Here is a 23,923-nt window from a genome sequence, read left to right as displayed (position 1 = left end):
CGAAACACCCGAATCAGTTCGGGTGCATCACAGAGCCAAGCAGCAAGGTGGAGGAAGCAGTCTGGTAAGACAAAAAAGCCATGTAACCAGGCTGAAAACTCATCCCCTGTTCAACATCAGGATGAGAATGGATCGAGGTCAGCCACGGCTATGGAATCGGATAAGGATTTGGTGGAAGTTGATAGTTTGAATGTAAGGATGGCTCTTAAGCACGATGTGGATTGTTTTGGTCTAGTTCAGGAAACCATTAGGTAGTGGTCTACGGATCAGATTAAGAAGAAGGAACATGCACGTGATTTGGAGCATGAGGTGGTAAGTCTAAAGATAGTTGATGGTGAGGTTTCTTCCCACTATAAAGGAGCATTCAGGTCCCACACAACTCCCCTTGCTAATATCACCAATGTAAGTAACATTGATCCTACCCTTACTCCTATTACAAAAAAGAGGCAAAGAGTGGAATGTGTTAATGAGCCAACTGACACAGCTCCCCCTAAGCCTTTGGGTGATCATCACCCTCCTTTAGACCTAATGGATTTGGGTGGTAAAAAAAAGTAGCATGTGGTTTGTTGTAATTCCGATGATAAGGAAAATTGTAAGGTGGTAGCTAGTTTCTAGCACCACTAGTCATCGTGAGTTGCCTTAGCTAGAACTGTCATGGGCTTGGGACCCCACAGACAGAAGATGAACTCGTTGCACTTGTCAGCAACAAAGATCCCATGTTGGTTTTTTTAATGGAAACAAAGGTTGAAAAATATGTCTTGGATCATATTGGCAGGAAAATTTAGTATTCTAATTTATTTGTTGTCCCACGCCATAATACAGGTGGTGGTCTTGCTTTATTTTGGAAAAATGATTCCAATGTGGATGTGCAGTCTTTTTCTTTATCGTCATATTGATGCTATTATTGACCATAGAGTTGATGACACCTGACGGTTCACGGGTTTCTATGGTGACCCTGATACCGCCAAGTGGGAAAACTCCTGGTCCTTGCTCAGAACTCTCCATAATCGGTTTTATTTGCCTTGGTTATGTATAAGTGATTTTAATGAAATTTTACCAGCTAATGAGAAACAGGGGTGGCTGGATCATCTGGAAAGACAAATGCAAGGGTTTAGGAATGCTTTGGATTATTGCATGGTAAGGGACTTGGGTTTCAACAGGTTTCCTTTTACTTGGTGCAATAGAAGACCAGGGGACCAAAATGTATGGATTCGTCTTGATAGGTGAGTGGCTTCGGTGGAATGGATTTTAAAATTCCCTTCATCCCGGATTCATCATTTGGAAGCCTTCCATTCAAACCATAAGCCCATATTGTTATGCACAGATTCTGAGTTCAAACGCTTCTATAAAAAAGGGTGCCCATTCAAGTTCGAGGCTATGTGGATAAAGGATAATTCTTGTGAGGGGATCATAAAAGAGTCTTAAGGCACAGGGCCAACTTCTCCTTTAGTTTGGGATTTTTCTAGCAAAATCTCCAATTGCTAGGAAAATCTTAAACTTTGGAACCGCACTACTTTTGAACATGTTTGTAATACCCTTGCCAAGAAACTCAGGGAATTGCAAAATGCGGAAGTCTCAAATTGCTACAGAATCAATCCTAGCCGAATCTATGTATTAAGGTATGAAATTCAAAAACTCAAAACTAGAGAGGAGCTAATGTGCAAGCAAAGATCTCGCAATATGTGGTTGAAGGAGGGAGATAGAAACACTAGATATTTCCATTGCAGAGCAAGTTAGAGGAACCGACACAATCTCATATTGGGACTAGAAGATGAGACAAGTAATTGGGTGGAAGATGAAGGTCAAATGGGTAGGGTGGTGCAAGACCACTTTGAAAGCATGTTTACTAGCTCAAATCCTTCGGGGTTTGATGAGATTTTGGAAGGAATGCAACCTACCACGTTTGATGCTTCTCCCCTGAGGTTAGGCCGTGACTTTCAAGCTAAGGAAGTCCACTCCGCCCTTAAGCAAATGGCCCCTCTCACTGCACCTAGCTCGGATGGTATATCTCTTATCTTTTATAAAACTTACTGGAAGATTGTGAGTGAGGATGTAACTAATGTTGTGCTTAACGCTTTAAATACAAGCATTATTCCTAAAGCTATAAATACCACCTTCATATGCCTAATTCCTAGGATAAAAAATCCAAAGAAAGTTTCAGATTTTAGACCTATTAGCCTCTACAATGTGATTTACAAATTAATTGCTAAGGTTGTGGTTAATCATATGAAGAAGTTCTTAGCTCTCACTATCCCTAATTCTAAAAGTGCCTTCCTATTAAGTAGGCTCATCACTGATAATGTGCTACTGGCCTTTGAAACTCTTCATTACCTTAAAAGAAAAACATAGGGGATGGTGGGTCTTATGGCACTCAAGTTGGATATGAGTAAAGCCTATAACCGGGTGGAATGGGCTTTCGTGGAGAGAGTGATGCATCAATTGGGTTTGGAGGAGAGGTTGATCAAAATTATTATGTCTTGTGTGCAATCTATATCCTATTCTGTTCTACTTAATGGACAACCTGTTAGGACATATGTGTTTTCACTTGTTAAGAACATATGTCACTTATTTATGTAAATTGGGAAATCCTTTGACAAAACGCACTCTACTTGTAATTGGGTAGTTCTAGGTGTTTTTAATACTTCAAGAAACAAGGTTTCAAGATCAAGTGTTGAAGTCATCAAGTCTGTCCAAGAAAAACAAGCTGAAGTGCAAAATCATTAATGCTCGACACCTGCTCGATAACTCCTCGACACCTGCTATCTGTCGAGAATTATAAAATCAGATTTTATGATCTGATTTCTTGGGATCTATGAATATGCTTTTGGGCCTTTTTTTCTCCAAACCCTAAACATATAAAAGGATTGTTTTAAGAGCCGTCAAGATGTACACAAGTTGCACAAGCATTAAGCAAACTCTGTTCAAGCAATTTGTGATCAAAGACGAAGTTCTTGACCTAGTTCATCTTCTCTAAAGTTGCTGTGTATTTGCATCAAAGGGTTTTGTGACCAAGCATCTTCCTGATCTTCATCGTGTAGGATGAACTGAAGAACTTTACAGCCAACCTCTCCTTCTAAGTTGGTGTTTGAAGTCGCGTACTAGGATCTGCGCATTGGTTAGTCACGTACTTGGGAGCCGTGCATCAAAAGGGGGAACTGTCACTACAAATCAAGTCCAATTGTGTACTAGGTTAAGGGTTCAACTGTAAGTTGGTAAGGTACTTGAGATTCCTTTACTTGTAACCGCTTGATTTGATAATAGTAGAGTTTCGAGAGTGGTGACCTGAAAATCACCCGGTGGGGTTTTTGCCGTAAGGGTTTTTCCCATTCGTAAACAAATCACTGTGTCTTTTAATTTTCGTTGCATATTTAGTTTATTGGTGATTTGTTTGTGCTTCCACGCGTTTGCATGATTAATTGATTAATTAATAACTTGGCTAATTAATTAATTGGTATAATCACAAGGGGTCATTTAGTTTGTGGCCTATCACAACCTATAGGAAATATTATTCCACGTAAGGGGCTTCGCTAAGGTGATCCATTATCTCCCTACTTATTCTTATTATGTGCCATGGGTTTGCAATGTTTGATTCAAGAAGCTGAGGTGAATGGAGATATAAAAGGGGTAGCTATATGTCATAACGGGTCCAAAATTTCCCACTTATTTTTTGCAGATGACAGTGTTCTGTTTTGCCAAGCCGCTGAAGGGGAGTGCCAAAAGATTCTTGAGATTTTAGCTATTTATGAGCGTGGTTCGGGGCAAAAAATAAATAGGGAAAAAATGAATTTATTTTTTAGCTCAAATACCTCTCCCCAAATTCAAACTAGTATTCAGCAGCTATTAAGGGTTCCAACCATTCGCCAGTATGAGAAATATCTGGGGTTGCCAGCCTTAGTGGGTCGAGCTAAGAAACAATCCTTCATTTACACCAAAGAGAGAGTGTGGAGGAAGCTCCAAGGTTGGAAAGAGAAGTTACTTTCGCAAGCAAGCAAAGAAGTGCTAATCAAGTCAGTAATCCAAGTCATTCCAACTTATACCATGAGCTACTTTAAACTTCCTAAAGGGTTGATTAAGGAATTGGAGATTCTTATACGAAAATTTTGGTGGGGATATAATGGAGACAATAAAAAGGTGCATTAGGTTAAATGGGACAAACTTTGTTAGGCCAAGGAGGTGGGAGGACTAGGGTTCAAGGAAATTGAAAAATTCAACAATGCTTTACTTGCCAAACAAGTGTATCATATGATTAATAATCTAGACTCCCTCTGTCATAGGGTGTTCAAGGCAAGATATTTTCCGGATAGCTCAATTCTTGAGGCAAGGGACTCTACCTGTGGCTCCTATGCTTGGAAAAGTATTATCAATGCCCGTGATGTTATTCGAAAAGGCATGGTGTGGCATATTGGCAAAGGAAATTTAGTGAGGATTTAACAAGATCAGTGGCTACCCAACCAACCTAGCAGAACCCCCATATCTACTCTACCAGACCTGCCCCCAGATGCTACGGTTAGTAGTCTAATAAACCATGAGAATGGAGAATGGAAGACTGAAGTCGTTCAGGCAAACTTTCTACCACATGAAGCGGAGGCCATCCTAAGCATCCCTTTAAGTGAAAGAGCCCCCCCTAACCTCATCACTTGGTCCCTTACCCCATCAAGTCATTTCTCCATAAGCAACGCCTACAAAATGTTGGTTGCGTGTGCTTCGAGTGAGCGTGCAGGCAGCTCCAACTCAGGTCCAACTAGGAAGTTCTAGAAAGGTATTTGGCAACTTTGAGTACCCATGAAAATGCAGCTTTTCATATGGAGGGCTTGCTACAACACACTACCCACTATGGCCAATCTTCGGCGCTAGCAAATTACCGATTCAGCTGTGTGTGCACTGTGCAAAACTCATGAGGAAGACACACTACATGCTATATGGTCCTGTGGGGAGATTGCCTGTGTTTGGAACTCACTAACATGGTTCCATCATGTGGTCACCTCCCCCCCCCCCCCCCCCCCCCCCTCATCCNCCCCCCCCCCCCCCCCCCCAATCTGATTTCACCAACTTACTTTCTAGTTTTTTGCAAGTGCAAGATGAGTTTTACACTGAAATTTTCTTTATCACGGAGTGGTTATTATGGAACCGGAGAAATGCTCAACACTTTGGCCGACCAGTGCACCCTCTCGGATAGCTTTGTTCCATGGCAGGAGACTTGCTGCAGGAGTACCTCGATGCCCAGGAGCTTGAACCAATTCCTTCCTCTCCTCTTGTGATGCAACGGTGGCAACCTCCAAAGCCTGAGCATGTCAAGTTGAACTTCGATGCAGCGGTGTTCAACTCACTGAATATGGCAAGCATCGGTGTTATAGCTAGAGATTGGAATGGAGCTATGATTGGAGCCATGTCCATGCCCATTTCCTTATCCCAAACAATGAACGAAATTGAGGCCATGGCATGCCGAAAAGCGGTTCAGTTTGCTAAAGATCTGGGTCTACAGAAAGTGGTTATCAAAGGTGACTCGCTGGTGGTGATCAACACCCTCTCACAAGGGCCAAGTTGTCTCTCTTCATATAGGAATGTCATTGATGACATCTTAGTACTTGCTGATGATTTTCAGTTGTGTGAGTTTAATCATGTTAAAAGAATATGTAATGTGGTAGCTGATATGTTAGCCAAAAAGCTAAGGAATTGTTAGGGGTTCGAGTTTGGTTGGATGACCTCCCTAAAGACATTCACCCTTAGGTCTTGTTCGATGTTCATTGATTTTGATTTCTTATTCAATAAAAGCCCAGGCTTGATGTCTGATTTCTCAAGAAAAAAAAAAGTACATGACTAACCACCAACTTGAGAAGGATGTTGGCTACAAAGTTCTTTAGTTCATCAACATGATGAAGATTGCGAAGTTCCTTGGTTACAAAATCCTACGGCGTACAAACGCAGCAGTTTCTTGAAAAGAAAGATGAACTAGGGCAAATTGTCTTCGCTCACAATGTGCTTGTGGAAAACCTTTGCATCAAGTTGCACTTACTTGCATCAGCAATGACAGCCCTTAAAATAATCCTTATATATGTTTAGGGTTATGAGAAAATAAAACCTAAACATGTACACATGGATTGGAGTAAAATCATATCTAAAAAATTGATTTTCTTAAATCTCGATAGATATGGTATCTATCAAGTAGCTGTCGAGCATCGAGCAAAAGCTGCCTTTTAAACCTTGATAGATGCTATCTGTCGAGCTTTAAAATCCAGCACTTCTTTACTTGTTTCTTGGATAGATTTGCATAGCTTTAACACTTGGACTTGAACTATTGTTCCTTGAAGCATTAAACACATCCTAGATCTACCAAATTACAAGTAAAATGAGTTTTGTCAAGGGATTAGTCAATTTTACATTGACATATGTTCCTAACCTGATTCACATATGTCCTAACAATATATACCACTAAGTCATAGGTTTGTGTTTGACTTAGTTGTATGGTTTAATAATAAGAATGGTAGGTATTCTGTTAAATTCAGGTGCCATGTGGCAAGGAAGGTGCTGAGAGAAGAGAATTGGGTTGAAAGCTCTAGGGGTCCAATTGGCCAGCAGGTATGGAGAAATCTTTGGAAACTTCGGGTTCCTAATAAACTCAAGGTTTTTGGATGGAGTGCATGCCAGGAAATACTATAAAAAGAGCACATCTATTGTTAATTCTTTATCCACAAATGACATAGAAGGTAGTTTCCACTAGTAGTCTCCTCATACCCTTTTTATTCAACTAAAAGAAATTGTGATTTAGTCATTGATTATTTGTTTGAGTTTGTTTGTGGTGTAATGAGGATTGAAATTATGTTTTCATATGTTCAATTTTGGTTAGCAAGGTGTGGAATTTGATTATGATTAGGGTCATTGTCAATGTCTCCTTGGTGTAACAAACACAACCATAAGATAAACATGTTACAATTGTCAATGTCTCCTTGGTGTAACGGACACAACCATAAGATAAACATGTTACAAATGCCTATGTATGTGGATCGCGGAGAGAAACATACACGCAATGAATGATATTCTATAGAAAATATGTCCCATCTTAACTCCAAAATATATTTGATGGAATAGCAAAATTACCTACATTATGACATTTGATACATATACAAAAAATTTCACAATAGTTAAGTTAGGAAAATTTTACTAGTTCTCATTTGATCCAACTATTGACATTTGACACCACTTTTTTACCTATTACTAACAATCTACTATATTAGCTATTGTGAAAATTTCTACAATTTTTTTTTTTTTTTTTGTGTGTTTATAGACTTTCTCTTTGATGGAAGCGACCGATTAAGCAATTTTGCATAAAGCTAATGATTGCAATTGAATAATTTAGTTCAATAATCCCTCTTTATGCCTCCATACCTAATTAAACTTTTTCTCCTTTTCTATTGCAGTCAACTTTACCTTCTTCTTTTTTTTCCTCAAAATAAATAAAAGTAAAAATAAAAAATATATAATAAAAAAAACCTTTACCTTCTTTTTTTCGCTACCTATGAATGCCCAATTCGTTGGGTTGGTGTCTTGGTGGATTGATTTCTTTTTGTGAAAAACGGTGATTCATCATTCATTCCACTAGTTCAACTAACATTTCGAGCTGCAAGTTGGACAGAAAATTATCATGTAGGCATCAAGTGTGAGACCTTTTCTTTAACCATACCATATATTAGTCCAGACTTGTAAATCCAAGCTCGGCCTTATTATCATAGACATCGGGCTATAATTTGAAGTATTGGGGCCAAAGTTAGCTTTTTCTTCATTCTAGCCCAAACTATCGGGGCTTGAAATTTGAGCCCAACTAAGCCTTAACCGGATGTTAGATACTATGTCCAGCACGAATGGCCTTTTGATAGATTTTGGAAAAAGGAATATAAATTTATCTTACTTCTTACCAGGTTGAGGGTCAAATTAAGTATTATGATAAATAACCAACAGCATTGTAACTCAACGAAAATCTCTTGGTATTTTTAGGTGAGACATCTAGGGCTTAAATTCTCTCTCCCCAAATATAACAATTGAATTATAAAATTTAAAAGTTAAGGTTTTTTGTTTTTTGGTTTAATATTAGCCCTTTATTGTTTTGAGTGTTTCACATATTAGATTGAATGGTGTTTTAAAATTCTAGATTTATAAAGTATGAATAGAAAATTTTAATTTTTTTCTCCTAAAAACTCAAAATTTTAAAATTGTTTTTAATTTTAATAACCCTTTAAAACTTCTCTACTCCTTTAGCTAAAAGTGCACAAATATTTGTCAGATTGTGGTGTGAATGGAAGAGGTTCCTCCCTTTAACCAAAACCAAACTCACCTTGATGTATGTAGTGAATCTGTGTAATCAAATTATCTAAATTGCTTAATAAAATATTTATTAAAAAAAAAAAAAAACTCTTTAATTTTCTCCCTTTTATTTTACTAGAATCGTAGGGACAACCCAAACTTATCCAATATGATGAATATGGGATGACTGGATATATATCTTTTTATATTTTCTAGTTTACATGAAATTTAAAAAAATAAATAAAAATAAAATAAAAATAAAAATAAAATAAAAAAACACTCAAGAATTAAAATGATAGATAAGCTCACTACCAAAGCAAATCCAAAGAGACATAGATATTATCACCCAAAGGAATTTAGCTAATGATATAAAACTGAATTGACTCATCACTCAATGGAATATAAAATATCACCACCCAAAGATTTACTCGCCACCCAAAGAAATTTACTCAAGAGATAAAAGTAAAGGGTATGTTTGGTAACTGTTTCTTCCTCTTATTTTCTATTTCCAAAAACAATTTTCTATTTTTGAGACTAAAAAACTTGTTTGGCAACCTAAAATGGACAGAAAATAAAAACTATTCTCAAAACTCAATTTGTAAAGGAAACTGAAAACATGCAAAATGCTGTTTTCAGTTTCTAATTTTCAAAAGTCAATAAAAACACGCATTTAATTTAATAAATATGTCTCATTTAATGAGATAGCATTAGAGTTCAAATCCTAAAAACAACATATTTTAGTATTTTCTTTTTTTTTTTCTTCAAAAAACTATCTTTTTAATTTCAATTAACCAAACATGTTTTTTATTTTAAAAATACAAGAATTTTTTTTTTCTTTATATTCCCAAAAACAAGTTTTTGAAAATAGAAAACAAAAATAGTTACCAAACATAACCTAATTTAGAAGAAATTTGTCTTCTGAAGCACAAAGTTTTATAATCTGAAAATACACTTTATAATCTGATTTTTATTCAATTCAGCCAAAAGGCTTATATAAAGCTTAAAACGGCTCTCTAATCATAGGAGAATGAAATTAGTAATTAAAAATATTACATTTTCAAGACATTGACTCATGGAAACTATAAACATAATAAATACTTGTCTACCTTGGAGAATTAAAACATAAAAGCTAATTGGTGTCTTGATCTGATAATAAAAAACTATCATTAGGAATGAACATCATAGGTTAAAATTTTCTATTAAAATATATATTCCTTAGAAAACCCCAATTAAATGTTATTTGACTAGATAATAAAGACATTTGAACAAAGAACATAAAACATAGATGACACATGTCACCTACGTGGCTGTTACATAATCCGCCCTTCGCTCCTGCATTATTCTCCTTTTACTTTTAGTTGGTTGTACAACTTTTTTTTTTTACCCCTCCTTAGGCCTAAATTTGTTTTCCCCCTTTTAAAGAGTGGGAGGGAATTTCACTAGCAAAATGAATTTGGAAATTGAAATGTTCTGAAAACCTCTTTTTTTTTTTTTTTCATTTGGCTTGCCTCTCATTATAGACATGGTACCAATCCAGTTAGATTTGCACCCAAAAAAAAAAAGTTTGGGTTACCTCCCGTACTTTTTTAATTGGAATTTCCTTTTATTTTAATAAGAAACTGTCACATCATCCGCTAACTAAATAAAATGTAGAGATTAAAACTCACTACCACTTGTCATTGTATATTTAAAACAAAAAGACATGTCCAATTAAAAAAGTACTAAAGGTAAACTAAACCAAAAAAAAAATGCTATTATAAATTGTCAAATATGTTTGACTGTTGAGAAAGGATGGATCACATGTTCTGAGAATCTAACAACTCTTTTTTCTTTTTCTTTTTTTGATAAAGAGAATCTAAACAACTCTAAACATAGTATTGGGCAATCTTAATCCTTTTTTTTTAATAGCTGTCCCCCTCTCACTTGAGTTAGAGCTTAGCTAACAATCAATATTACATTGTGACAATTTGTTCGGTTGTTCCAGCACTTCCTTGGTTTGGTGCCATTTTTTAATTAATAGTTTAAAACTGGGTACATTTGAAAAACTTGGGATACAGAGATCATTGACTTTACGTTTCAACAGCCATTTGCCTTTGATTTTCCTATTGTTATATAAACACAGATGTAGGCACGCAACTTATAAATTCAGAAATTGTGATTGTTGGAGTTTTACTAAGCAATAGTTTGGTGGCACAAAATTAGTCAAAATTATATAGCAAAAATTGAATTACATGTGGGTTTATATGAAATCATCTTGCTTCAATCATAATTTATAATTTTTTTATTTATTTTTTTATTTTATATATGAATCAGGATTTCATTACTTACAACTTATCGCTTAGCAAGTTGTGAAAAATTGTATCCATAACACTACTCTTTATAAAGTGATAAAGTAGGTAATTAAGTGTCTGTTTGGCTTCAGCTTAAAAAGTCAACTTATTTTACTATTCAGCTTATTTTTGCTACTATTCATAAACCCCACTACACTTTTTGATACTATTTATGGATCCTACTATACTAATTCAACTAACTTTTACCTTTATCTATAATATTTTTAGCAAAAGTTCTCAGTTTCAGCAAAATAAGTGGATTCCAAAAAGACCCTAAATAACAAAATCCGGCCACCATGACAATTACTCTACGATTACAGCTGAAATTAGGTTTTAACTTTTAAGGAAAGGTCTACTGCTTGCTTGGGATTTGCAATTAAGGGAAAAGTATTATTGAATTAGACTCTTAATAACTTTTCTTTCACACAAGGATGCCAAATTAGAATGTTAGGATGGGTTTGATTAGCTAAATTAGTAACATATGTTATCATCAAATAAGATATATATTTTGGATCAAAACTTACCTATAAAAAAAATAAAAAAAATAAAAATCCATCAATGCATTGGTTTGATCATAAAGAGTAATAGACAAAGTTTTCCTCCAAACCAATTTAGAAGAATTTTCTCTCACCCATTACACAGGTATTTTTATAAAATAATTCCTATGTATTATTTAAAAAAAATTATATTACTTGTTAAATAAATTGTGACTAAAAGTCTAAAAGTATATGTGCATGGTTTTATTAATTGCAACATAGTGAGTTAAAGGAATTTTTCTCCAAATCAAATTAATGTTATTTTTTCCATTAAAAAAAGTCAATTTTTTTTTTTTTTGATGAGTAAAAGTCAATATTTATAAATATGAAAAAAAAATTATTAATACTGTATTTCAACCAAATGGTATCCCGTAAAAAGATTACATCATTACATGGCGATTTGAGGATGAATTGGTCCCTAGATGTTTTAACTCACCACCAAAGGCTTCGTTTATCTATAGAACAGGGAAGAGAGATTTGACTTTATATATATGTGGAAAAAATTAACGAATGCCCTAAGAACATTTGTTAATGAATTATTTTAAGAAAATTTTTAAATCGTTTATTAACTATTACCCGAAGAGCACCCGTTAACATGACCATATATGTGTGTGTTATATATATATTTTGGTTTTTTAAGAAACAGGTTTGACTTTATTTATAGAGTAACTTGACTTTGCCCAAGGTTTTTGTAATTATAGGGGGCCAACTTTTGTTTAAAAAGTAGCCTTGGGGTGGGGTGGGGGTGGTTTCATTTTGGTTCCATAAATTTGCTTCAACTTAAGAACAATATTCATTGTCTATAAAGGTAATTTTCATCCACTAATAAATGAATATTAAAGTCTTATAAATAAAGTAATACCACAAAGGATTTAGATGCCTTTGTCCAAGGGTCCTCCCATATGGGAGAGACTTTGAATTTGTTTGTGAAAGTGTTAGCGAGATTTCGTTATTTGTTGATACATTTTGTGTGTATAAACACTCTGTAATATTTCTTTGATATAGTGAATTCATTATCTGCTACCAGTAAACAAGTGATTGAGCCAATAATTATTTTCATAGGAGTCAAGCCAAATATAATAAAGTTCTTTTTCTTTAATTAAAAAAAAAACTACAAAAATAAATAAAAATAAAAATCATTCTAAAATTAAAAGATAATGTTTTTACAATGGTTAAGGGAAATTTTGAAAAACTAGGGGTTCCTCTAGTTTTGCCACCACTGCCATGAACATATGCTATTGTCGAACGACGTATTCTTAGTGTTTTCTCTTGTATGCGATTGCTTATTAATTTATTCATTCTTATTATTTCTTTGAAGATCTTTCTAAATCCCATAATATTTGACAATCACTATTTGTGTGAGAGGGCTATCAAAGAGGTCCTTTCGTATAACAAATTGGTATTAGAGTTTCACTTTTACAATAATTTTTATTGGAGATGTTCATGTTGAATCCCTTCTTCACTTTTGATGTATGAAGAAAAAATGAAATATTAAAAATTACTACAAATTTTACTACAAAATATATATAAATTAAATGTGATGGTGGACTTCAACAACTTAATAAATAAATATTGTAATTACTTTTTCTATATTGTGACAAATCAGGTTATAGGTCTTATACTTTTTTCCAAAAAAAAAATAAAAATTACAAGTCTTATATAGTAAAATTTGTAGCATCTTTAACATCACTTTCCTTATTCTCCATTAGTGGAATGGAATTCTATTGTATTTGCTATTTATGACTTGAATTGTGTCTGAACTAGTCTAATTCAAACTAGGGCCACTCACTAGTCAAAATCTATGTTTGTGAAAATTTACAACTCGATCAACTCTATTAAACCCAAAGCCACCACCAACGCAAAATTTGACACGCACACACAATCGGGCATCATACCCATCCTCAATGGACAAAATTTCACATGGGTTTCAATCGGGATGAATAAACTTTGGGGGAAAATCGAAGCGTACCTGAAATGGGCTTGGCAATGATCCTAGCTGCATTACTGACTTGAAGCATTTGCTTGACACTAAATTTGGCCTAAAAGACTTAGGCTCACTGAAGTATTTTCTGGGTCTTGAGGTTGCTTGAAGTGACAAGGGTATAAGTTTGAATCAAAGGAAGCATTGCTTGGAAATTTTGCAAGATACAGGCTTCTTGGGGTCTAAACCACTTAGAACTCCAATGGAACAAAATTTACATCTTTCAAAGGATGTGGGAAAGCTGCTTCCAGATGCAAGTCAATGTAGAAAATTGGTAGGAAGATTGCTTTATCTCATTATGACCAGACCTGACATCACTTATGCAGTACATAGGTTGAGTCAGTTTCTGGCTAAACCAAGAGAGCCTCACATGTTGGCAGTCAATAGAGTGCTACAATATCTAAAGGGCACTCCAGGTAGAGGACTATTTTTCTCTAGCAACTCCACAATGCAAGTGAAAGCCTTCTGTGATGCTGATTGGGCAAGCTACCCTGATACCAGAAGATTAATCACAGGTTACAGTGTGTTCTTAGGAGATTCATTGATCTCATGGAGGTCCAAAAAGCAAACTACAGTCTCTAGATCCTCAGCAAAGGCAGAGTACAGATCAATGGCTACAACAACCTGTGAGATTGTGTGGGTTCTTCAACTACTAAGAGATTTAAGGGTTGATCATCCATGTAGTGCTCAACTTTTTTGTGACAACCAGGTTGCATTGCATATTGCAGCTAATCCTGTCTTCCACGAGCGAACAAAACATATAGAGGTTGATTGTCATTTGGTCAGGGACAAGATAACAGAGGGTGTAATTAAAACTTTTCATGTTTCACGCCAATTTCAAACAGCAGACATTTTTACCAAAGCTTTAGGACTTCCAGCTTTTAGTAGATTGATCAATTGTTTGGGTTTGATTGATATTTACTCCCCAAATCTAAAGACTTCAACTAATCAAGTCAATGATTTTGTGAATCATGACTTGAGGGGGAGTGTTGAATATGCAACTGAGAAAGAAGGCATGAAGCAAAGCAATACAGAAATGAAGAAAGAAGAACAACATAGATGCAGTGATGATCAAAACGGCAGAGTTTATAAGCAAAAGAAGAAAGGAAAGTTGAAGGCAAACAACAGCATTTCACTTAAGTGATTGACACGTGAAAAATTAGGCACGTGAGAATGATTAGTGCTGTACAGTTGTAACATTGGAATTGGTTAGTTTGTTAAAAGTTAGTTAGATTAGTTTTGATTCCCTCTTTGCTTTGTGAACGCGTATATAAAGCAGAGCCTTAGTGTAACTTAATTCAATCAATTCATTTCTAATTAATACAAGTATAGTTTTCTCTCAAAGCAGTTTCTAGAAGTTTTCTTGGTACACATCCCTTATTTCTTTTTTAATGTAGATTTATGTCCCTTGGCCTTACTCTGACTCTACTTGTCTTACTTCCTTTGGCCACATTGTTGACGATGCCAGAACCTTGGCGTTGTTTTTTGACTCCTTTTCTTTTATGCATGTCCAGAGGAGTGGGAATGCTGTAGCTGACAAATTGGCAAAGCTAGCCAAGTACTCTCACAGTCAGGTTTGGTATGATGACATACCATATGTCTTGTTTCTCAAAAAAAAAAAAAAAAAAAAAAAAGTCCCTTGGCCTTAAAAGTGTATATAGATCAGTATTTGATTTTCTCCTCTGAAATCTAACGACATAAATCTAGCACGCACTCCATTGAAAATTCTCGACAATTGTAAATGGTCGAAAACCAGTCTCTTTCCCGAGTATGCATTAATCAACAATAGGCACCATCTTTGTTGTTATGTGTAGAAGCCACCTAAATCATCCACTTCGCCATACCCCACACGATACGATAGCAACTCTCTCCTTTCTGTCCTTTGTGATCACTCTGCCATATTTCATCATCATTCATGCCCATTACAGTTCAGTCAAATAAGCAACAGCCGACAGGCCGTGGCCCACGTGAATTGAGATTTTTCCTCTACTTTTGTCGCCGTTTGGAGGATACAAATTTTTTGTCCAAATAAGTCAACAGTCAAATAAGGCAACAGCCAAAATTTTGACAGGCCGTGGCCCACGTGAATTGAGATTTTTCCTCTACTTTTGTCACCGATTGGAGGTTACAAATTTTTTGTCCAAATATATTACAAGTTTCAGTTACTTAGGATTAATCCTAGTCTTTATAGTCTCAAATCTCAATGTATATTATCGTTCCAGATTAGGAGTTTTAATTTGCTTTCCAATCGATTTTTGGATTTAAAATTTTTGTTGGCTGGTATGTGAATGGGAGAGGGAGACGTGAGGAGCAGGGGCTATGTTTTCCATATTATGTGATTGTTTGTTAATTATTTGATTCTTTAAGAGTCATGTTTGAGTGAAATTAGGAGGCTTGATTTGATTTCTTGGAACCTTTTTTAACATTAAGGTTGTTGTGTTAGATTAGGAGTTTTAATTTGTTGTCCAATTGAAGTTCTAAGATATTGCATAAAAGTTTTTAATAATTTTTTTTTCTTGTTTGTTTATTTTATTTTATTTTATTTTATATATATTTAAGGAGAGAGACATGTTAGGACTTCAGCACAAGACATCACAGCTGTGATAATTGTGTGCATTAGATACTTGTACAGAGTTAGTTAGAACAAGCATCAAAGTGTTGTACATTGGTAGGTGGAGGGTTGAGCTGTAATTTGCAATAATTTGTCACTATCAAAGTGTTAAGAGTATAGCAATATACCCACAAAATAGTTTATAATGTTCACTTTCCTTGATTACGTAAAAAAAAAAAAAAATTATTCAACATGTTCTCTCTATTATTTTAAGTATTTAAAATTTAAGTTAATAGAAAAAACCCAGAGTTTGAAATTGTGAAAAAAAAAAAAAAACGAGGGAAGAAAAAAATATAGTGACGACTTTGGGGTTTTCGGATCATCAACAAAGTGTTTTATTAATTTTATTTTAGGTAAAATTTGGGACCCACTAATTAAAATGGTGAGAAACATTAAAAAAAAAAATCAATAATTCTAAGGTCACAAAAAATTTCATAATTATTGAGGTGGTTAACTATTAATAATAGATATAAAAATAATGTTAATATGAGTCCAAGTAAAAATAAGTAAAAATTTATTAACTCTATTATTGTAACTCTAATATTTGAGGGGGAAAAAAAGTGTCGTGACAGTTTATTTAAGTGAGAAAATTGAAAATGTGAAACAAGATCAAGTTAAAAGTGATGTGGCATTAAAAAAAGAACAAGTTAACAGTAATACAATATAGCTTAACTTTGATGTGTCCGAATAAAATAAATAATAATATAAAAAAAACTTTGATGTGTCAGGAAGCTTTTAGTATGGTGTCAATTTCCCTTTTGCTTTTTCAGGTTAGACAGGGCCAAAATGACCAAGTATTTCTGTTTGGTAAAATATGTATATATTTACTACTGTTTATGAAATAATTAGAAATTTATCACTTTTTTAAAATTTGAGTTTGTGAAACTTGAGTTTCATGTAAAAATTTTTATGGAACTCTAGTTCTATAAAAAATGACACGGCAAATTTGAAGGCTATTTTTTCAAAGAATTCAAATTTTTGAAACTCAAGTTATACAGCAAATTCAAGTTTCATAAACTCGAGTTTCAAGAAGGTGGTAGATTGTTAAATAATTCACAAACAGTGGCATATTACTAGATATTTTACCCAAATAGTAGTATATGGCCATTTTGGCCGTTAGATAGTGTCATTTTATGATTCATACTTACTACTTAGTGTTGTTTTGTGTTTTCCTATGATAGAAAAGAAGTACAAATATATGAAAGTTTTGAAGGAGTCGGTTTGGGTAGTTAATGAAAAGTCACCTAAATTTTTATGGTTATAATATTATTAGTGAATTTTGAATTGTGTAAACATAAAAATCTATGCATTATTTAATTTTAATTTTTGAGTATTTTATTATTTTTAACATTTAGTATTTTTAAAATTTTATTTTATTTTATTTTTGTGTGTGAAAAAATACGCGTCAAACCGTAACTTGATCGACTTAATTTGCTCACAACTCATTAGGATGATTTGTTTATACCTGAAATTATTTTCAACCCGAACCTGACTAATTTGAATCGAACACGACTCAAATATGTGTTTGGTTTGTGGTGTTTTTTTTTTTTTTTTTTTTTCCTGTGACTAATTATTTTATTGTAGTAAATATATTATTTTATTGTGATATTTATATTATTTTTTTGTGTTAAAAGCTAAAATAGATCCACTGTTGCGGGATGTTTTGTAAAATGAGTAGGTAAAATAGATAACGTGACTTTCTGTGGTGCCAAATAACTAAAAAAAAATAGCTTTAATGCTATGGATGCTCTTAATATGTTATATTGTTATAGTGTACTAGTCACGTAGGAGGGTTGGGAAATGGGAAAATGTAGATAGTAGGAAGCTTCTTGGAAGCTCACTTTCGTACAATTACCCAAAATGTGAGTTTTATTTACCAAAAAAAAAAACCATAAAATAAATGTTTTTTTAAAATAATAATCCCACTTTATTTTAATAGAAAGCTATATTAAATTCATTATTTTACATAAGAGCAATAATAACATATAAATATATACTTTAGCAGTAATTCCGAAATGGTTTCCAAAACAGTACCTGAAATTGGCCGGTACCGAAATATTTCATTCCAATAGACAAACCGAAACAAGTTCCAAAACAGTATTCATAACATTAGTCTTGATGTTAATAATTTTTGATATCTAACCCATGCAAAACGTGTTCACAACTTCAAATTTGACTTCATGGGAGGCTAGTTTGTGAGCAGCCCTATTATCACTTCTCACAAAATTAAACCCACATTAATTGTCACATCCCTTATGTCCTTTTTAATGTAGATTCATGTCCCTTGGCCTTAAAATTGTATAGAGGCCAGTATTTGATTTTCTCCTCTAAAGTCTAACCACATAAATCTAGCACGCACTCCATTGATTAAGGCGAAACACTGACCGTATGTTTTCTCTTAAAACCGGACTCTTTCCCGAGTATGCATTCAAACAATAGGCATCATCTTTGTTGTATGTGTGGTAGCCACCCAAATCATTCACTTCGCCATACCCCCACACGATAGCAACGCTCTCCTTTCTGTCCTTTGTGATCACTCTGCCATATTTCTTCATCATTAATGCCCGTTAAGGTACAGTCAAATAAGGCAACAGTCAAATCTTTGACATTGTTGGGCCGTGACCCACGTGAATTGAGATTTTTACTTGGTCAATAGTTTATATACTCTACTCCCCCTCCAAATCTCTCCAATTTGGGGGAATTAAAATTGGGGGGCTAGAGGGAGTCCAAACCCCTCCAAACTCCTCCAAACCCCTCCCCCTCATTCTTTAAAAAACTTCCAAACAAGGTAATTGCATTATTCTCCCTCCCTCTACTCTACTCCCCCTCCTTTTTTAAACATCCAAACATGCCATTAGTGTTAGTGAAGATGATAAGGCATGCCTCCAGGCTATCCTAGTCTCCAGTGCCCAAATATTTTCTTGTGTCCTAAATGCAGCCATTGAGCTTGACCTGTTTGGGATTATTGCTAGAGCAGGCCCTGCTGCTTGTATCACAACTTCTGAAATTGCTTCTCAGCTTCCAACAAAGGACTCTGATTCTGATACACCTTCTAGGTTGGATCGCATGTTGCGAGTCCTTGTTAGTCACTCCCTTTTGACATGCTCTATCCACACACTTGAAGATGGTAGGGTTGAGAGACTTTATGGACTCACACCAACCTCTTACTTCTTTGTTGAAAAAGATGATGGAAGTTCCCTGGCTACTCTTTCAGCTTTCAGTTCTCACCGAGCCTTTTGGGAGGCCAGGTATACACGAGTCCAGGGGCGTAGCCAGGAATTTTTACATGGGGGGGCCGATTCGAACCATGAACGTTGAAATCTACGACGATGAGTATCATCATTGTATGGATAGTCTATATTTTTAGGTTGATATGGACCTTTTTTGAGATAAGTTCGTCGGATTTTATCTTGTTTGTTGATAGATAATTCACATATTTGTTTACGTGATCCTGGATCACGATCTATCTCTTCAGATTGAATTCTTGAACATTTGGAAGGGTCAGGGTGTTCATCAAGCATTGAAGTATCAACATTTGTTTCTACAGCCACAGGTGTCCTAATATCTGAATTGCTAACATCTTTTTTCTTAAAGAATGCATCAATTGTTTTTCGTTTGCTTATAATTCTTTAAGCTTTAAGAATATGACTCAAAAATTAACCTGAAAAGAAGTTTAAACAATAAAATTTTAATTAGAAATTTTTACTTAGTTATATGGATGTTGTTCATACTCAAGAAAAAACAAAATTTCCACTATAATTTAAACATACAACCCATTTTTAATACGACTCTAATTAATAATAACCCCTCAAATAAAAACAAAAATTAAATACATAAGTATTGGTACACAATATAAACCAAACAATTTAACAACACTCATAGCCACATCCACAGCCACATGATATCTAACTAATCAAAAATAGGTAATAAATCAAAACAATTTTACCTTAGAAACTTTGTCTTCACAAATTGCAAAGATGGGTCACCCGTGTGGCAATGCCTATTGCCTCTGCCTAACTGCCTCCAACTTTAGATCTTCCCTTCAAGACTCATCACAAACAATCTCCTCATGCCTTCAATCATGTATTTCTCTAAAAATCTATGAAAATATAAAGAGCATGTGAATATTTAGGTGTAGATAGTTAAGAAAATAAAAAAGAGACACTAAAAAGAGATGAATGTCTAATGCTTAAGAAAGAGAAGAAAACTCACCAGTCACCAAGTAGTCACCAAGTTTCAAAACTAAAACTGATGAAGAAAGAAAAAATTGGTTAGGATTTTTTTTTTTTTTTTTTTCGAACTGTGAGTATAGAGGACTGGAGTTTTGGGGGCTGGTAGGTAGGCAACTACTAAAGACTTCCGCTTTTCTACCATTAATCTCTACATCAATCTTTTAATTTTTTTCTTCTCTTTGATTTTATCATGGCATGAGCGCATATTCAACAAGCTGGGTGGTGGCTTTGCTTTGGAGTGATGGACTATTGCACGTTTGCTAATTGGAGTGATGGACTATTGCACGTGCGTAGAATTTTCTATAGAATTTTTTACTATATAGTAGAAAATTCTACGCACGTTTGTGGTCTAAGGCCACTGTATTAGAGCAACGAGGATGACTTTGACCTGATGGCTGTAGAAAAATTGGCTTTAAAATCTACAACACAAGATATATATCATGGAAGGCCTATTTATAGGAGAGGGAAAAACGAAAAGGGAGAAAGAAGCAAATTAAAATGGGTTCCTTAGAAAACAAAGTTACACCCACACCCTCACTTAGTGTTAGTGAAGATGATAAGGCATGCCTCCAGGCTATCCTAGTCTCCAGTGCCCAAATATTTTCTTGTGTCCTAAATGCAGCCTTTGAGCTTGACCTGTTTGGGATTATTGCTAGAGCAGGCCCTGCTGCTTGTATCACAACTTCTGAAATTGCTTCTCAGCTTCCACCAAAGGACTCTGATTCTGATACACCTTCTAGGTTGGATCGCATGTTGCGAGTCCTTGTTAGTCACTCCCTTTTGACATGCTCTATCCACACACTTGAAGATGGTAGGGTTGAGAGACTTTATGGACTCACACCAACCTCTTACTTCTTTGTTGAAAAAGATGATGGAAGTTCCCTGGCTTCTCTTTCAGCTTTCATTTCTCACCGAGCCTTTTGGGAGGCCAGGTATACACGGTTCTCCTTGATTTTGTATAAATGCAAAAATATGATGCAAAAAAGGGCAGTAACATTTCATCATAATTGAATAATTTTGCTGGCTGTTACTTCTTATTTATGCCGTTAGGAATCCCAATATCAATAATTATCGGGCATAATATTTTTCAAAACTGATAATATAAATAATATATATTTTTTAATTTACAACAACATAATTAAGTTGTTGTAAATTAAAAAATATATATTATTTGTTAATCCGCAGTAAATTATATAATTGGGAAAAAGGAATTATATATTGCCAATTTGCCATATGTTGATATATATATGATGAATCAAAATAATATTACTTGTGTATTGTATTTCCTTCTGTTATCTGCTTTGTTTCTACGTTGCAGCCAGCGTATGAAGCATGCCATTCTTGAAGGTGGTAATCAATTTCAAAGAGTGCATGGAATGTCCTTGTTCCAATATATGGACAAGGATCCGGCTTTCAACATACTGTTCAACAAGAGCATGGCTGATCTTTCCACAATAGGCCTGTCGAAAATTCTTGAGGTATACCAAGGCTTTGTGGGGTTAACATCATTGGTTGATGTTGGGGGCGGAACTGGGAAATGCCTAAGCATGGTTATTTCCCAGTACCCTTCCATTAAAGGCATTAACTTTGACTTGCCTCATGTGATACAAAGCGCACCATCTTATCCTGGTAAAATTTTTAATTTCTTTAGTAGGGTTAATCTACTTAATAATATTACTATAATTTTTTTTTTATAATTCATTGAACACCTACTTATTAAACTTATAGTATCTTTGTTTGGTAGGAACTGCTGTTAAGGCTCAGCAACTAGCGTATGTCAAATTCTAATATACTGCTGAAGGAAAAATAATAATAATAATAAAGACACTTTTATAGGTTTCCATTACCATTACATAAAAGCCTCACTCATTACAAAGTAAAAAAGAAAAAAAAAAAAATTAGGCTACATTGTTGTAATAGAGTTATATTCCTACTCTACTATTTATTGGGTTTCTTAACCCTCTAAGAAAACTTTTTTGGTTTTTTTTTTTTTTTTTTTTTCACTTAAGTTTCTTAATCCTTACTAAAGGTCTTGCAACTAAATTGGCACATTCCCATACATAAAATGCTTTGGAGTCTAGACAAAAAAGAGTTTTCGTAATGGAATTAGCAGCATATTGCAATTATCTCTAAAAAACAAAAGTTTCTTAATTCTCGAATAATTATTTTTTCTTTGTTTCGTTTAATGAGATTTTGTTATTTTTTGCAGCATTTTTTTTTTTGTGTGTGGAGATGGTTCGTGCATTATCACAATGAATGTTCAGATGTTACTTTGTGCATCGATGGTGTTATCTATTGCAAAATAATAATAATAATAATAATAATAATAATAATATACACGTATGACAACAAAATTATAAAGTGGCAATCATAATGACAAAAATTATTGAATAAATGATGATTTTATACTTCAAAGTAAGAAAAAGATAATACATATTTAATAATTATAAGAACAACAACAATAACAAAATTGAGGACACCATANTAGTCAGGTTATATTATTTTACTTTTTAAATTTTTTTTTTATTCTAGTCATTTTATAAATTTATATTCTATATAGGCCTTTTTATTTGTAAATATTATTTTGAAAATAAACTTCTTGAAAAATAAGAATCAGGATATGAGAAATTAAAAAAAAAAAAGAAAAAAAAAAGAAAGAAAAATAGAAGAATGAATTGTATCTCAAAAGGATATCTTGAGAAATTCATTACTAGCAATAAACTGATTATAATTAAAAAAAATCTAGGTGAAAATTTTGATGGTTTATATTTATTTCAAAAACTATAAGTTTTTGAAGAAGTTTAACAAATATTAGAAAAAGAATCTAATTGATGAAGTAAATTATATAAAAAGATTAGATTAAATATTTTCCAAATGCCTGTATCACTAACACAGTTTTACTGATAACTCTTGTTACAATTGTTTATACATATTGAAGCATTTTAAAATTAAAATTTATGAAATCCTACTTAAGATTAACTTTGTTACAAGAAAACTTAAGTGAATTAATCATATAATCAATTGAAACGTAGATATTAGCAAGATTTGAATACAAAACTCTCTCTCTCTCTCTCTCTCTCTCTCTCTCTCTCTCTCTATATATATATATATATATCACTTAAAATTATTGTCTTAGGCTTTTATCAAGCTGGTCTTGTTCACAAGGATTCTTCCTAAATGAAGAGCACAACTCAATTTATGCAGGTATTGAGCACGTGGGAGGAGATATGTTTCACAATGTACCTAAAGGGGATGCAATTGTAATGAAGGTAGAATTTGGATATTCTGTTTAAAGTAGATGATGATAAAGAATTTTTGGGTATACTTTTTCAAAAGTAATAAATTTTGTGTCTGCATTTTTTCACTTGTAGAATATACTCCATGACTGGAATGATGAAAACTGCAAGAAACTTTTGAGGACCTGCTATAAAGCACTACCAGATAATGGGAAGGTAGTTATTATTGAACTACTCATGCCAGAAGCTACAGTGTCAAGTATGGCTTCTCAATATATCTCTCGTCTTGACGCTAGCATGTTGTTGAACCTTGAAGGCCAGGAGAGAACCGAGAAAGAATTTGAGGCTTTGTGCAAGGAATCCGGATTCTCAAACTTTCAAGTTGTTTTCTGTGCTTATGCTCTTTGGGCAGTCATGGAGTTCCATAAATAATTTGAGGCTTTGTGCAAGGAATCCGGATTTTCAAACTTTCAAGTTGTTTTCTGTGCTTATGCTCTTTGGGCAGTCATGGAGTTCCATAAATAATTTTACCCTCTGTAGCTTTGCTGCACTTATTATGCTTTGTATTTTATCTCTACGAACTCCATCTCATGTAATAGTTGGTAATTAGTGAATTTCATAAATAAAAACATATTGATGGCTATACATTCCGTAGTTTTGTTGTGCTTATGCTCTGGTTGGTTGTGGAAGTTATCTTTATTT

At 34.1% G+C, this 23,923-nt stretch overlaps 2 protein-coding genes across 2 annotated transcripts; both read left to right on the top strand.

Annotated features, from left to right (window-relative positions):
* The first annotated feature begins 5,185 nt into the window (after positions 1 to 5,185).
* LOC112000028 (uncharacterized) lies at positions 5,186 to 5,680 on the top strand. The gene has a single exon (XM_024032130.2). It carries the CDS (start codon positions 5,186 to 5,188, stop codon positions 5,678 to 5,680), a length of 495 nt encoding a protein of 164 aa, XP_023887898.2.
* A 14,772-nt stretch (positions 5,681 to 20,452) lies between these two features.
* LOC112003971 (caffeic acid 3-O-methyltransferase) lies at positions 20,453 to 23,875 on the top strand. The gene is made up of 4 exons (XM_065761646.1): positions 20,453 to 20,917; positions 21,304 to 21,614; positions 23,190 to 23,254; positions 23,357 to 23,875. The coding sequence occupies exons 1-4, from the start codon at positions 20,484 to 20,486 to the stop codon at positions 23,651 to 23,653; spliced, it is 1,107 nt and encodes a 368-aa protein (XP_065617718.1). The 5' UTR covers positions 20,453 to 20,483; the 3' UTR covers positions 23,654 to 23,875.
* The last annotated feature ends 48 nt before the right edge of the window (positions 23,876 to 23,923 follow it).

This window comes from Quercus suber, unplaced genomic scaffold (genome assembly GCF_002906115.3).
Source record: "Quercus suber isolate HL8 unplaced genomic scaffold, Cork oak 2.0 scaffold_424, whole genome shotgun sequence".
Lineage (NCBI taxonomy): Eukaryota > Viridiplantae > Streptophyta > Magnoliopsida > Fagales > Fagaceae > Quercus > Quercus suber.
This window is presented reverse-complemented; position numbering and strand designations above follow the sequence as displayed.

What these genes read in the sequence shown, in the direction of transcription:
- LOC112000028 (XM_024032130.2), top strand. Translation starts at nt 5,186, where the DNA reads ATGGCAGGAGACTTGCTGCAGGAGTACCTCGATGCCCAGGAGCTTGAA.
- LOC112003971 (XM_065761646.1), top strand. Translation starts at nt 20,484, where the DNA reads ATGGGTTCCTTAGAAAACAAAGTTACACCCACACCCTCACTTAGTGTT. An exon ending in CGAGCCTTTTGGGAGGCCAG is followed by an intron (nt 20,918 to 21,303) that starts GTATACACGGTT and finishes TCTACGTTGCAG; the next exon opens with CCAGCGTATGAAGCATGCCA. An exon ending in AAGCGCACCATCTTATCCTG is followed by an intron (nt 21,615 to 23,189) that starts GTAAAATTTTTA and finishes CAATTTATGCAG; the next exon opens with GTATTGAGCACGTGGGAGGA.